This window comes from Eptatretus burgeri, chromosome 12 (genome assembly GCF_056783735.1).
Source record: "Eptatretus burgeri isolate ZD-2024b chromosome 12, Ebu_testis_v1, whole genome shotgun sequence".
Taxonomy (NCBI): Eukaryota; Metazoa; Chordata; class Myxini; order Myxiniformes; family Myxinidae; genus Eptatretus; species Eptatretus burgeri.
In genome coordinates, this window is record NC_140972.1 from 98,165,016 (window position 1) to 98,179,397 (window position 14,382).

General features: G+C 43.6%; 1 protein-coding gene across 1 annotated transcript; it reads left to right on the forward strand.

Annotated features, from left to right (window-relative positions):
* Window positions 1-6,928: 6,928 nt before the first annotated feature.
* Window positions 6,929-13,329, forward strand: LOC147016213 (uncharacterized). The gene is made up of 8 exons (XM_085849036.1): window positions 6,929-8,869; window positions 8,959-9,213; window positions 9,440-9,578; window positions 9,860-9,976; window positions 10,133-10,350; window positions 10,466-10,596; window positions 11,198-11,416; window positions 11,588-13,329. The coding sequence occupies exons 1-2, from the start codon at window positions 7,283-7,285 to the stop codon at window positions 9,118-9,120; spliced, it is 1,749 nt and encodes a 582-aa protein (XP_085705162.1). The 5' UTR covers window positions 6,929-7,282; the 3' UTR covers window positions 9,121-9,213; window positions 9,440-9,578; window positions 9,860-9,976; window positions 10,133-10,350; window positions 10,466-10,596; window positions 11,198-11,416; window positions 11,588-13,329.
* Window positions 13,330-14,382: the final 1,053 nt, after the last annotated feature.

Consider the following 14,382-nt stretch of genomic DNA (forward strand, 5'->3'; position numbering starts at 1 on the left):
TATATATATATATATATATATATATATATATATATATATATATATTGGGGTGGTCCAAAAAAATGAAAGTTCGAATTTCTCACGGCCATGTTTGCCAAATCGTTGCTGACGTTGAAAAATGCAAAGAAACAAAAAATTAACAGATTTGGAGGTGGTTTAGGGGTCCATCAAAGTCTCTCAACGGATTCATTATAATGTCACAATACTATTAGGAAAAATGAAAGGAAAGAACATAAAATGTTCTCAGTGGGCAGTGGGCAACTGGCGGTCGGTGAATTTCTCCAATGGTTGATCCAAGAGAAACAGTTCCGTGCTTTTCCGTGTAGAACACGCCATACTCACTCACTCTGGGAATCAAAAAGAAGAAGAAAAAAATTAGAGATAAAAAAGAAAGATAAAAGACTACTTTTAACACCGACCGACAGTGAACCGAAAGCTCAACTGACGTCTCCCTCTCTCTCACTGACGTCTTCTTCTCTCTCACCGGATGTAGCAACCCCCACCGGATGTAACAACTTCCTTCCTCTTGATGGACCCCAAAATATTTTTGGAACTGTGGCAAATTTGGCCAGGAGTATTTTCTAGTCAGGTAGAACTAAATAATCAACATGCCCCAAGAATATTCAAATTTTGAATTTTTCCCTTATGATTTTGGACCACCCTAATATACATATATATATATATATATATATATATATATATATATATATATATATATATATATATATATATATATATATATATATATATATATATATATTGGGGGTCGGGTGAGAAGACCGCAAGGTGGGGAAAGCTATCTCCATTCCCACCAGACTCCCCGGAATTGTAGGCCGTTGCACACGGATAATTCCGTGATGTGGCGGGTCGCTTAACTGACCATGGACGCCAATAACTCAACCGCATGAACTAGGGTCCTCCCGTCTATGGGTTGATCTGGTTACCTAATTAATCACATTGTTTAATTACCTGGGAACACGCCCTCGGTACGCCTTGTCCGAACCGGATCAGATCACTTTTCCGGATCAGATGCAGCCGAGCGACACTGCCAAGGACGTAACGGATGAAAGGAACGGATCATTGGGAATACAGTCCCGGCTAAGCTAGGATTCAGCTGGATCAAAGGAAGAAAAAACAAAAAACGAGCACGGAACATTTCTAAAAAATAATTTATTAACAATGGGCGAGGAATGGTATGTGGCACGATCAATATTTATTGGGATGTGTTGTGCAGAGATAGGGGAGAGAGGTGTGGTGCAACAAAGAAAGAAGCAACTTACAAAAGCAGACACAGAGCAGACTTAACGCGAAAATAATAACAATAATAATAATAACGATCTTCTGCAGTCTTACTTAAGCAGACAGGTTCCAAGACACACACACACACACACACACACACACACACACACACACACACACACACACACACACACACACACACACACACACACACACTAAACCCGATGAAGAGGGAGTATTGCAACAAGAAGGGAGAGGAGTTGAGGCGACGATCTCTGTTCCTTTGTTCTTGATTGCACGACGTGCCAACAATACATTTCGGTAGGGGGGGGAGGTCCGTGGTGCGGTACCCGACAGCCGGCGCGTCGTCCCTGGCTTCAGCCGAGCGTGTGGAGACCGTGTTCGGGAAGGATGGGCTTGAGTGGAGAAGGGGCGGAGTCCAGAGTACGTGGACGGAGTGGTAGGCGGGACCAGATTGGAGGGTGGGGTTGACGTGTGGGCGGAGATGAGGCGGAGTCCAGACAGCAGGAGGCGGGTCGTGGCGGTGTCGACGAGGGCGAGGCGAGAGCGGGAGAGAGGCGGAGGGACTGCTCCGACCTTTATAGGACTTGCAGTGCGGGGGGAGGGGCCACCCCGAAGCGAACATCATCACCTGAATCAGGCGCTCCGATTGGCCCCGACCCCTCACGTGGCCCGCTAACTTTGGCCAGAAACCGCCTCACTTCGTTTCTGGCAAGTTCATCTCAGACAGTGGCAATATTCCGCTCCGACCCCATGACATGACATGAATCGCCCACACCGAAATTAGCACGAGAATCGTCCTGCAAAAACCCCGGGCCATGCCCGGGGCCAAGGGTCCCAGGTCCTGCACGCCCGGGTCCTGCATGACAGGCCAAGGGTCCTGCACGCCCGCTCGGGTGCCCGACCAGCGCGTGCCAACGTGGCCCACACTGTACATTTCCTGGCTCGATCGCAGCTTCGCTGGCCGTAGGGACGAGAAGACGTTCACCATCCGTGGGGAATCCGCTGCTGCCAGCGAGGACCGAAGGTACATCATTATATATAAGTCCATGCAGGTTTTGCAAGCAGCGTACGTGTCTGCCTTCGAGCACATTATATACAGTGCGCGGGATTCGGCCATTACGCATGGGGTCAGTGCTCGCGTTCTCCCGATTATGCTAGCATGTGCGCAGGGCGAACACCGATATTTGGTTGAAAAGGAACGCACCGCTTTTACCTCGCACACTCGCATCCCGCCCAACGTGGCATGGAGTCGCCTTTATCGGCCTCCGTCCGCATTTCGTGTAGCGTGGGCATCGTGCTGGCTGTGTTTCCTGTGTTGTGAAAAACACCATTTGTGCAGCCTCTTAAGAGGTATTCATTCGTATGCCTTTTTAATGCAACCGGCAATCCTCCCCAGATAATCGGAAGGTCGAGTCGATAATCCCGCACTGTAAAGTGCACTATATGACTCGCTGCACACGGGTTTAGGGCTCGCTTGGGAACGAGAGCTCTGCTCCGTCGTTTCCTCACAGCGGCGCCGCACGTGCTGGCCTCCATGAGGGCCCACCTCACAGCGAAGGCACACGTGGCTGATTTACCTCAGGAATAATCAGACAAAAAGAAGAGTAGGGATGAAATGAAGAAGAAAATGATGTAAGCAAACCCAGCTTGGAGATTATCGCAACGCACGCCCCAGTTGTCCCGCGAGACAAAATGAAAGGGACTATCTACACGTATAATCATGGAATAACTGTCTTGGGACACCTATCTGTTGTATGCACGCGGTTCCAAGAACTGCAACAATATATGTGTGTATGTATATATATATATATATATATATATATATATATATATATATATATATATATATATATATATATATATATATATATATATATATATATATGTATATACAGGGGGCTGCAAAAGTAGGTATACAGTAATTAATTAAAGTACAGTCCTTACTGTATACCTACTTTTGCAGATATATATATATATATATATATATATATATATATATATATATATATATACATGTGTATGTATGCTGTGACGTCGTGTCTCTGTGTAATGTAATGAATGTAGAAAGCCTTGCTGGACGATGGAAAGCTATTCCCAGAAAATGATTCACATGTCAAATAATAGTTGGTCATGGCTCACAATTACTGCTGATTTTCAAATAATGTAAAGTAGAGAGTGAAGGCATGTGCAAGTGATTGAAAAATTAGGGCCTGAGAAACTGAGATATTGTTGAGTTTCAAATTCGAGCCCTTTGCATTGTTATGGGAGAGAAGCACAGCGAACGAAACTTGGCAATCCAGGTGCTGGAAGGCACAGACGATTTTCTTTCATTAGGTTGATGAAGGCTCAGGAAGGAGCTTACCTGTACTGTTTTTTAGATGTAGGAGAAGGACATTAATACTTAAAAGAAATCTTTGTGCTTTCACATGAATGAAAAGTACATTGTGGAACGGTAGACTCATCAAGACAACTGTGTCAGGGATTTGAACCTGAGATCCCACCATATGCTGCATGGTCAGATGGGAATGCCAATTGTAGTTTATTAATTTGGAGCAATTGTAGTATAATTAATGAATTCAAATTTGTTCTTTCATTTCTCTGGTGAAAAAGTTGAGAAATTTTAATTATTTGGAGTTTTTCTCTGTAAATTCATGTAAGGTTGGATAACCTCATGAAAAGAAACAGTAACTTGTTCTGTTCTTGCATATGGCAGCTTCGCTGCCGGGTAGCTATCATTTATTGGAGCACGGCTGTACCACTGATGTTGTGCCACTCTACCAATACACTGGTACTCATTTCGCTTACCTCAAGAGGATGACATGCTGAGTCAGCCCACCTGGTGTTAATTCAGCAGCCAACAAGGGTTGAACTCAGGACCTTAGGATCCCAAGCCAGCCACCCTAACCACTAAGCCAACACCAGACTTAATAGCAATTTGTTGTTGTGCAGGATAAGAAATCCAGCTGAATTGTCTAACTTCTGCTGCCTGCCATTATCCAATACCACGGCACCCCATGAGCTTTGGTTCGGGGACGACTGATCGATAAGTGCCTATGGGGCTGGATCTCGTGCGTTGGATGCCCCAAGTGTACATAACGTGGAATGTATCTCTGTTTGGCAGAAAGGCGGAGCAGAAATTGCATGGCACAATTCGAGTCATGTCCGTAATAGATTGAATGTCAAATGTCACATTTCCAAGCTGGCCTCCAAAGCCAATCGCCTAATGGGCATCTTCCATCGTGCAAAGTCCTTCAATGGCACACCTGAGCTCCTGACCACATACAAAGCTTTCATCCGCAGTCTGATGGAGTACTGCTTTCCCCTCTGGGGTGGTGCTCCCATCTCACACCAAGCTCGGCTTCACGCTGTGGAAACCAAGTCATTTAGGATCATTGGTATCTCCCGCAACCCTGAATCTTTGGGACTCTCACTCTCTCACCACAGGCAGGTCGGTGGTCTTTCTGTCTTCGACTGTCTCCTCTCCAGCCTCACCACCCCCCCCCCTTTTCCCCATGCTCTGTCTGTGATCTGTCTCCTTCCCCACCCCCATATTTCTGCAGGGCGTTCAGGGTCACCCAGGAAGCCCCTTCTGGTGAAACTACCAAAATCAAGAATTACTGCGCACCTTCACTCTTTCATTCCTATTTCTTCCCACATCTGGAACAAACTCCCAGACTCTCTTCAATCCCACTGCTCCCTCCAGGTCTTCAAAACAGCTGTTCACCACCGTCTCTTATCTTCCCCCATCAAAACCATGATCTTTTCTCCCCCTATTAATCCACCTCACACCCACCTCCTTCAAATGCCTGCTTTCCTTCCTGAAAGTCCCGATAGTGTCCATATTGTTTTCCCATTTACCCCGCCCCATCCGTTTCCCTTCCACAGATCTCATGTTTCTGTTCCCCACTGTTTTGTGCTCCCCTCTCCCACCCCACTTGTCTCCTGCTCCCCTTGTTATATGTGCTGTGTATTAGCTCTTATACAATGTATACAAAAAAAGGCTCATGAAAGTGGACCGATCGACGCATTGCCCCACATGCTGCAATGAGTCCAGCTCTACTCCTGATCCCAGCAGAAACCCCAGCCAGTCTTTTCTTTAAACCCAGATTCCAACCTCAATTTGGCTCTTCTGTGATCCGTTCAACCAGCGAACCACCCAACCCCAGCAAACCACTTTGTCCTGCCTCGTAAACAACCTGACCCTGCTAAACGAACCACCTGGCCCATGCACCACCGAGACACTGCACAACTCCCAGCCTCCACAAACCGATACACCCCCATGAACCACCCGAATATGTAAACTGCCATTTTCCCACAAACCGCCCGGTCCCCATAAACAGCCAAAATCGGGGAAAACAATCGGTCCCCATAAAGTGCCCGATCACCATGAACCACCCAGATCGGTAAAACACTCAGTCCCCGTAAACCGCTCGGTCCCCTGATAACTTCCTAAATCAGTAAACTGTTGGGTCCCCCAAAAATGCTAGAAACGGTAAATTGCACGGTCCCTGCAAACCCCCAGTCTCCGGTGAACAACCTGGTCCCTGTGAACTGTCGTTATCGGTAAACCACCTAGTCCATGTAAACTACCCAGTCCCTGGCAAACCACCTGACACAAAACCTCGAGTGCGAGACTGAGGCAATATAGCCCGGGTGATCCTGGATCAGACAATGGTGAAGTAAAGGGACTTGCAGCAAGCAGCTCCAGCCTTTGAATGAAAATGATGGGGGGCACTCGTGATGACAGAGCAGACTTCACTTTGGTCCTGATTTTCTCCCAAGGATATACCATTTGATGAACAGAGCATTATGACTCATTTTCTTACTGTTACAGTCTACAACCATGATATTGTCATGGATGCAGAGTTTGGCATTAGGCCAAGGGAATGAAAGTCCTAGAATACCGTCCACCGCCCGCATGCTTTAAAAGCTGCCGCAATAATTTTCTTTATTTCAAAAAATTTCATTATTTGCAAAAAAAATAAACCCTTGACTCGAGTTGATCATCATTCTTCATAGAAATCACCAAAAACGGTGTTTTTGTTAACCATAGTCTATCCCCTTCTTGGCGCCAAGCCGAGAAATTCCGAATATGTACGAAGTTTGAAGTTCCGAAGTGATCGACCGATCACAGCCCACCTGTGACGTTCGTTACATCTCGGCTTTCCACCATGGCGGTGTCAATTTTCTTCTCGAATCGAGAAAAATAGGAGTCAAAAAGGTGAGAATTTAGTACAAGAACATGCATTTTTTAACGAAATAACATATCATATCAATTAATAAATGATCGATTCCACTGTTTGTTGTGTTTGAATGGATGACCAAGATTACATGATATATTTGAAGATGTTTTCTCCGATTTCTCAGCGAATGTGCATAGCATTTTACAGCCTCATGATGAATGAACTGCTGCTGGTCGGTCATGATCGAATGAACCACTGAGCTGGCGTTGTGTTTCTTCAATGTTCTTCTGGAATGCATGTCAACAGACCGTCCGTAGTCCTACATGCCATACCCTCCCCAATACCTGCACGATTTTGTCCTATATGCCAGTCCAGTCCATTGTTTTGAGCAGTCACGTCTGTCTGAACATGTTGTGCGCATGCGCAGTCTTTCTGGCGGGATCGTACTAGGCGTTGCTAGGCAACGACACACATGCTGAGAATTTTAGCCTCTGCATAGCAGGGTTCCCCTTGAACTTTGAATTGAATATTGAAAATCCAGTCCATCATTTTTGAAAAAGATTTGCTTCAATTTATTAAATAGTTTTTGATTTCAAGATTCTCAAACAAAAATCTTTCATTCCAGGAATGAACTAGTCGGCATCTGAGGCCTATTGACTGACCTGGTGCACCATGGCTGTCTCAAGATCTCAAGTGGCAGTTCGCTTTCTTGAGGGGAATGAAATCCTCGAACCATGGCGATTTTTTTTCTAATTGATCTCTACACATCATACACATACGGACAACTTTACCAAGACGTTCTACAAGGAAAGCACTACTAGTTTAAGTTGGCATCAATGAAGTGTCGAAACTACACTTTCAAGGATGCTGTGGCTGGGACAAGTCTTTCCATGGCAGAGAACATAAAGGGGGACTTGGATACTGATATAGTTGGTGTGGTTGAAAGCTTTGGAATGAGATTCGTGACAATATGCATTGAACATGATAAAAACTGTCAATCTGCAACATGTATTCCTATTCCAACTGACATTGGGAGACCAAATGTTTTCAGTGTTCTCATGGCTGCTGCCAGAAACTCCGTGGGTTCTGATGTTCCAACTGTGATCGTCGAGCCAAAAACCCAACCACAGCGCTTGAGAAATGAAGTTCTACAGTACTTCTCGGAAAATAAGTGTGTCTTTCCTAATAATTGCAGTAGTGGTGCCAACTCATTTGTGACAAAATTGTGTGACATGCTATACTACATAGATGGCCAGTATTCCAAGCTGGAACTTGATATACGTAGAGTGAAAATGGTATCTGAAACCTTCAAAAAAAGGTTCAGCGGGTTCAATGTTCCGGAAAAGTCAAAGCATCGCAAGAGGACACTTGGCAATTTGACTGAGAAGAACCTAGAAAAGCATGCTATTTCAGTGAGGGAGGCTATTGAGAGCCAGGTATATCTTAATGAGATACCTTGGGCAGAGGTGAAGCTTCGTATTTTGGACATGGTTGATGTTGTCGAACAGTATTGTGTGAGCTTGAGGGCCAGCAGTGTTAAGAACAAAAAGAGCAGGGACACCCCAATATCAGAAGTTGAAGTCCGAACGCAAACCACGATCCTGCCAATCAACAAAGGCAAGCTGCACCATTCCTTGGTAGAAGTTGAGAAACAGCTGGAGCAGGTGGACCCGTATGCTCCTTTTTCAATCCGGGAGATGCTGCCTACTTGTGACAGACGTCGGGTTTTTGAAATTATAGAAGAACTCAAAGCTTCAGGCTTGAAACTTGGCCAGGGGGTGAAATGTTATCACTATGCCCATCACACTGGAGGCAACAAGGCTCGTCTTCATTTCCTTTGGAAAGGCAGAGATGGTGAAAGTGATATCAATGCTATTGATGACTGTACAAAGGTAATCAAGAAGATCGAGGTTGATGCTCCTGTCTATGAAAGACAGATCACGAAACGTAACTTTCAGAGGGCATTTGGATTTGTGGCCGACCCTGTGGCACTTCGTGCAATATTCAAAAAACTGACTGGGGATAACTCTGCCCCTTCAAACCTAAATGAAAAAGAAATTGACGAAAGGTTTCGCTTTGCGATGTTGTCTGAAGACTCGGGGATAATGGTAAATTTGAGACACCAAGCACCTGAGAAACAACCAGACACTTTCAAAACCTTTTTCGAAGCTACAGAAAGATACTTGGCAGAAGACATAGGAGTGGCATGCCAAGAACGTCGACACGGTCAACAACTATACTTGGCAAAAGCAGTCTCCATGAATGACCTTCTCCGCCGTGTAAAAGAGAGAGTACCCGACGGTACCAAGATCCCATCAGTAAAATGGCTCAGGTACCAGTTTCAACCCTTGAACCCCAGGGCAAATACTGCCAAATACTACAAGGCAAAGATGAACATCAAGATGGTGGTGCAAAAGCGACAGGTCAGTATGATTATTTTGCACTAGTTGTTTGGTACTTTTTTAAACTATATTTAAATAGCTTCTGAAATTAAAAGTGGTTGTTTTTGCAGATCCGGGTAAATCATGTCGATGCCCATTATTGTGCAGCTGCTTGGAGGTACATGAGGGAGATGGCAATACTCCATCGTGACATTGCAACTCTGATCAGTGCTGATGACAAAAAGAAAGTAAAAGTGGGTGAGCCATCCTACCCTCTTGCAGCAGCGGAGTGAGGAAAGCAAGTGATTGTGGGCCCCAATGAGATTATGGCAGTTTGTGACCATGACTTTAGCAAATGCACCATCACCCCTTCTGTGAATTTTGTGGTAAGTATAGGAACTATAGCCTACTTCTGCAAGTTGAGCAAGTTCAGTTGATAAAAAGTTACAAAATCCCAACATCATTCAATACTTGTATTGTTTGGACCTCTTGGGAGTCAGTCAGCTAGATTTTAACAGGCATATTAAAAAGTTAAAGTCTACTTTGAATAAATCATGTCTTGATGCAGTTGAACTTGCTCAAGAGGGATGCATAAAATGTGTATTTTTTCAGATCAATATCCCAATGGCAATCACCAGCAGCTTCTACCGGGGCAATGTCCACATTGGGTTTTAAAACTCTGTGTTCCAGGCTTCGTCAGCGCTCCGTCATGCAACCGAAATAGCTGAACTTCTCAAGGCAATAGAAGCAGGTATGTTTGAATTCCTGAACATGATGGACCAACAAAATTATCTTTAAAATTGCAGAAGGGAATAGTACAAGTAGGCCTATCACATTTGGTCTGTGGCAATTGCAAATATCGTACTTTAAAATTCCATTTTGATCTTTCTTTTTTAATAGCTCCGTCTCCAGTACTGTTGCTGTATACAGATGGTGGGCCAGACCACAGGTGTACATACATGTCTGTGAAATTGTCCATGATAGCACTGTTCATGGAGCTCAACTTGGATGTTCTGATCGCCCTACGCACAGCGCCAAGCAACTCTTGGGCCAATCCAGTTGAAAGGATTATGAGTTTGGTGAACACTGGACTTCAGGGAGTTGGTCTCATGCGCCGCAAGATGTCAGATGACTTTGAGAGATCAGTAGGTGTGTGGAAGGAATTCTCGATTTTAGATACTATGAAAGAAAGACATGTGGCCAAGTTACTACGTACTACAAGTCACAATTTTATAGGATACTTCTGATACCTTTGCATACATGTCTTGACAAACTTGACCACAAGTCCTTTATGTTTAATTTCAGCCGGTGCAGGTCGTTTGAAGGAGATGAGGGAGAAATTGCCTTCTGAAGATCAGAAAAGAGAATTGAGTGAATCTCGAGCCTTCCCTATAGATCTCCTGAAGGGTCAGATGTTACGATTGGCCCTCAAGGAAGAACCTTTCCAAACTTTGAATCCTGCCACTGAAACCGAGATAGATGATTTTTGGAAGAACTGCTTGGAACTGGATGATAAGTTACAGGTATGGAATGTTGTTGGTTTGTCTGATGAGCAGGGTTCCTATCAGTATATAATATTAAACTTGGAAGTATTGTGTATTTCAGGTTTCAGTTTTAAATTTACCCTATTTATTTCAGCGTGATAATTTGACTGCCAAAGGAACAAAGAATTGTACAAAACTGAAGACCTTTCTGGAGCATTGTTGTGTACAAGGTCATTACACATTCCAAGTGAGAAAGTGTGGGAAAGGTGACTGTACCATATGCAGGTAATTTGCCATTCTATCCTTCATCTCTACCCAATATTTTCTCTCCATTAGTTACAATTTATAGTTTGATACCATTTCTGTTCTATTTCAGTGTTATAGTATCAAAATAAAGCTGGTATGATGGTGTTGGTCTGGGTGGCTTTCTGTCTGCACGCTATAGTCAAAGTAGTGTACCGGTGCATGGATGTCTTTGCTTGTCCTTGCACTTCTAATGTTTGCTTTTCACTGCATGAGTGAATTGCTTTGGGTTTTATTGCAGGAGGTATATACATATTGAATGTGACATCTTATATGAAGCTGATCAATTTCAGACCACTTAGAGATGAACGTAGCAAAGACGTTCACAGTCTGCCATTCCCTGTGCCAGCTGGGGACGGACACTATCGGCCATTCCAAGATGTGTACGGGACTGCAACACAAGAGTTATGCAGTATACATTTTCCTTAAAAATAAAACATTTGGAGGATTCCCATTGAAAAGATTTGATAAATATTTCAATACAAAGTTCTCCTTTGTGTGATTTAAAAACTGTTGATGAGAGTGATCAATCTCAGGGGATCTCACAATTCAACACAAATGAGATTTCCTTCTTTCTCTTCAGAAACGACCAAGTCAACAAGTCCATTCAAAGGCATCCAGAAAGGCGCTGCCTAACAAATTTAGTCCATCAGTCCAACATGTCTCCGATATTATGGTCCAATGCGCAGTGAATGTGAGAAGTGGAGACTGGTGTTTGCCAAGAAAAAGTTGCAGCCAGCGAAGAAAACGCAACTCCAAGAAATTCTTGCAGATGTGGAATACACATGTGGTCTCCTGTTTGGTATGTTCAGTGAACTATTGTTAAAACACTAGATTTGAGTGATGTAGAATCATGTATATCAGGTTCTTCTAAACTATGATTGTGCCATCTCAGCCAAGCATTCTTTGGTCAAGTGCTTGGGACTCCATATGTTCTTGTCTTCACTGATCAGTTTTCAATCTTCCTTTTCAGATGATATCACCCTGCCAAAGGGGTTGGAGGTACAGTATTTATAAAAGACCATGATTGTGGCGACCATATCGAGAAACTCTACTACGCATGTGTATTTGAGCCCATCTGCATATTCTGTGGTGTAGAAGTGGAAGGAGTTGACAATCTGGATGAATTTTACCCTCAGTGCAATGACTGCACTGAGGAGCCAGTCAGGAAGCGTTTATAAGAAGTGTTGAACGTTCATGTCGAACCTGACATCTGTACAAGACTGGATCTCAATTTTTGAATGTTGTAAATGCAAGCTAAAGTTCGATACACATGTTTTATATTTCAGTATGTGTACTGTTGTATCTATAAATACTAAGAATTTACACTGTACTGAAATATAAAACTGTGAAGAGACCTTTCTTGCAGAGAAATGGTGGATTTTTGTACTTTTTCTGAAATAATGAATAATGAAAAAAAGTATTTCATTTATGTATTTTTCATTTCATAAGGACGGTATTCTAGGACTTTCATTCCCTTGGCCTTATCATGAGAAAGCTCCTCAGACCTTTACCTGACCTACGGTCCTGAAGCCACCAGCTACAGATAATTCTGCAATCCGATGGGTGCTCGACAACTGGCAGCTGAACTGGCAGCTGGCAGCCAACTGGCTGTTGGCTAATCACAGAGCCAATCATTGGGGCAAAACTTCCTGTCTAAATGAACTTAAACATGATGCCGGACCAATGGAAGAAAGGACAAAAGCGAGCAGGGCAGTGAATATGTATTTACAATGGATGGACAGAAATTACAATGAAAAGGCATGAAAAACAGAAAAAATTCTTAATGTTTACAGAGCTCACTCACACTGTCTTGTTGATGCGAAACACAGGACATCAATCATTTTGGGTAAATGTAGAGAGGAAGAAGATAGAGACATCAATATCATACGAAGTATATCTTCACCTTGAACAGATGCATGCAAGCTCATACCATGTGCAGACCCGTGCAGCGTGCAAGCTTCCCCTTGGTGGCCCTCACGGTGCTGTAAAACTGTGTGGTGTAAATCTCATACTGTGTGGTGGAAAACCACGATATCAGAAACTGTGTGGATCTCAAAACACGATGTCTCATACTGTGTGGTGTGAAACCACGATATCTCGCACTGTGTGGTGTAAAACCACGATATCTCATACTGTGTGGTGTGAAACTACGATATCTCATACTGTGTGGTGTAAAACCACGATATCTCGCATTGTGTGGTGTAAAACCACGATATCTCGCACTGTGTGGTGTAAAACCACGATATCTCATACTGTGTGGTGTGAAACTACGATATCTCATACTGTGTGGTGTAAAACCACGATATCTCGCATTGTGTGGTGTAAAACCACGATATCTCGCACTGTGTGGTGTAAAACCACGATATCTCGCACTGTCTGGTGTAAAACCATTATATCTCGCACTGTGTGGTGTAAAACCACGATATCTCGCACTGTGTGGTGTAAAACCACGATATCTCACACTGTGTGGTGTAAAACCACGATATCTCGCACTGTGTGGTGTAAAACCACGATATCTCGCACTGTGTGGTGTAAAACCACGATATCAGATACTGTGTGGATCTCAAAACATGATGTTTCATACTGTGTGGTGTGAAACCAAGGTATCTCGTACTGTGTGGTGCAAAATCATGATATCAGATACTGTGTGGATCTCAAAACATGATGTTTCATACTGTGTGGTGTGAAACCAAGGTATCTCGTACTGTGTGGTGAAAATCATTATATCTCACACTGTGTAGTGTAAAACCACGATATCTCGTACTGTGTGGTGAAAAACCACGATATCTCACACTGTGTGGTGTAAAACCACGATATCTCATACTGTGTGGTGTGAAACCACGATGTCTCATACTGTGGTGTGAAACCACGATATCTCACACTGTGCAGTGTGAAACCACGATATCTCATGCTGTGTGGTGTAAAACCATGATATCAGAAACTGTGTGGATCTCAAAACACGATATCTCGCACTGTATGGTGTAAAACCACGATATCTCATACTGTGTGGTGTCAAGTCAAGATATCTCATACTGTGTGGTGTAAAACCATGATATGAGAAAATGTGTGGATCTCAAAACACGATGTCTCATACTGTGTGGTGTTAATCCACGATATCTCACACTGTGTGGTGTTAATCCACGATATCTCATACTGTGTGGTGTTAATCCACGATATCTCGCAATGTGTTGTGTTATCCACGATATGTCATACTGTGTGGTGTAAAACCATGATAGCTCGCCCTGTATGGTGTAAAACCACGATATCTCACACTGTGTGGTGTTATATCTCGCCCTGTGTGGTGTTATATCTCACCATGTGGTGTTAATCCACGATATCTCGTCCTGTGTGGTGTTATATCTCGCCCTGTGTGGTGTAAAACCATGATATCTCGCCCTGTGTGGTGTAAAACCATGATGTCTCATACTGTGCAGTGTAAAACCATGATATCTCACACTGTGTGGTGTAAAACCATGATATCTCACACTTTGTGGTGTAAAACCATGATATCTCAAACTGTGTGGTGTAAAACCACGATATCTTATACTGTGTGGTGTAAAACCATGATATGAGAAAATGTGTGGATCTCAAAACACGATGTCTCACACTGTGTGGTGTAAAACCATGATATGTCGCCCTGTTTGATGTAAAACCACGATATCTCACAGTGTGCGGTGTTAATCCATGATATCTCATACTGTGTGGTGTTAATCCACGATATCTCACACTGTGTGGTGTTAATCCACGATATCTCATACTGTGTGG

Bases quoted from the DNA above. Each gene is read 5' to 3' on its own strand.
- LOC147016213 (XM_085849036.1), top strand. From the start codon at position 7,283: ATGAAGTGTCGAAACTACACTTTCAAGGATGCTGTGGCTGGGACAAGT. The intron at 8,870-8,958 runs GTCAGTATGATT...TTGTTTTTGCAG, and splicing joins TGGTGGTGCAAAAGCGACAG to ATCCGGGTAAATCATGTCGA.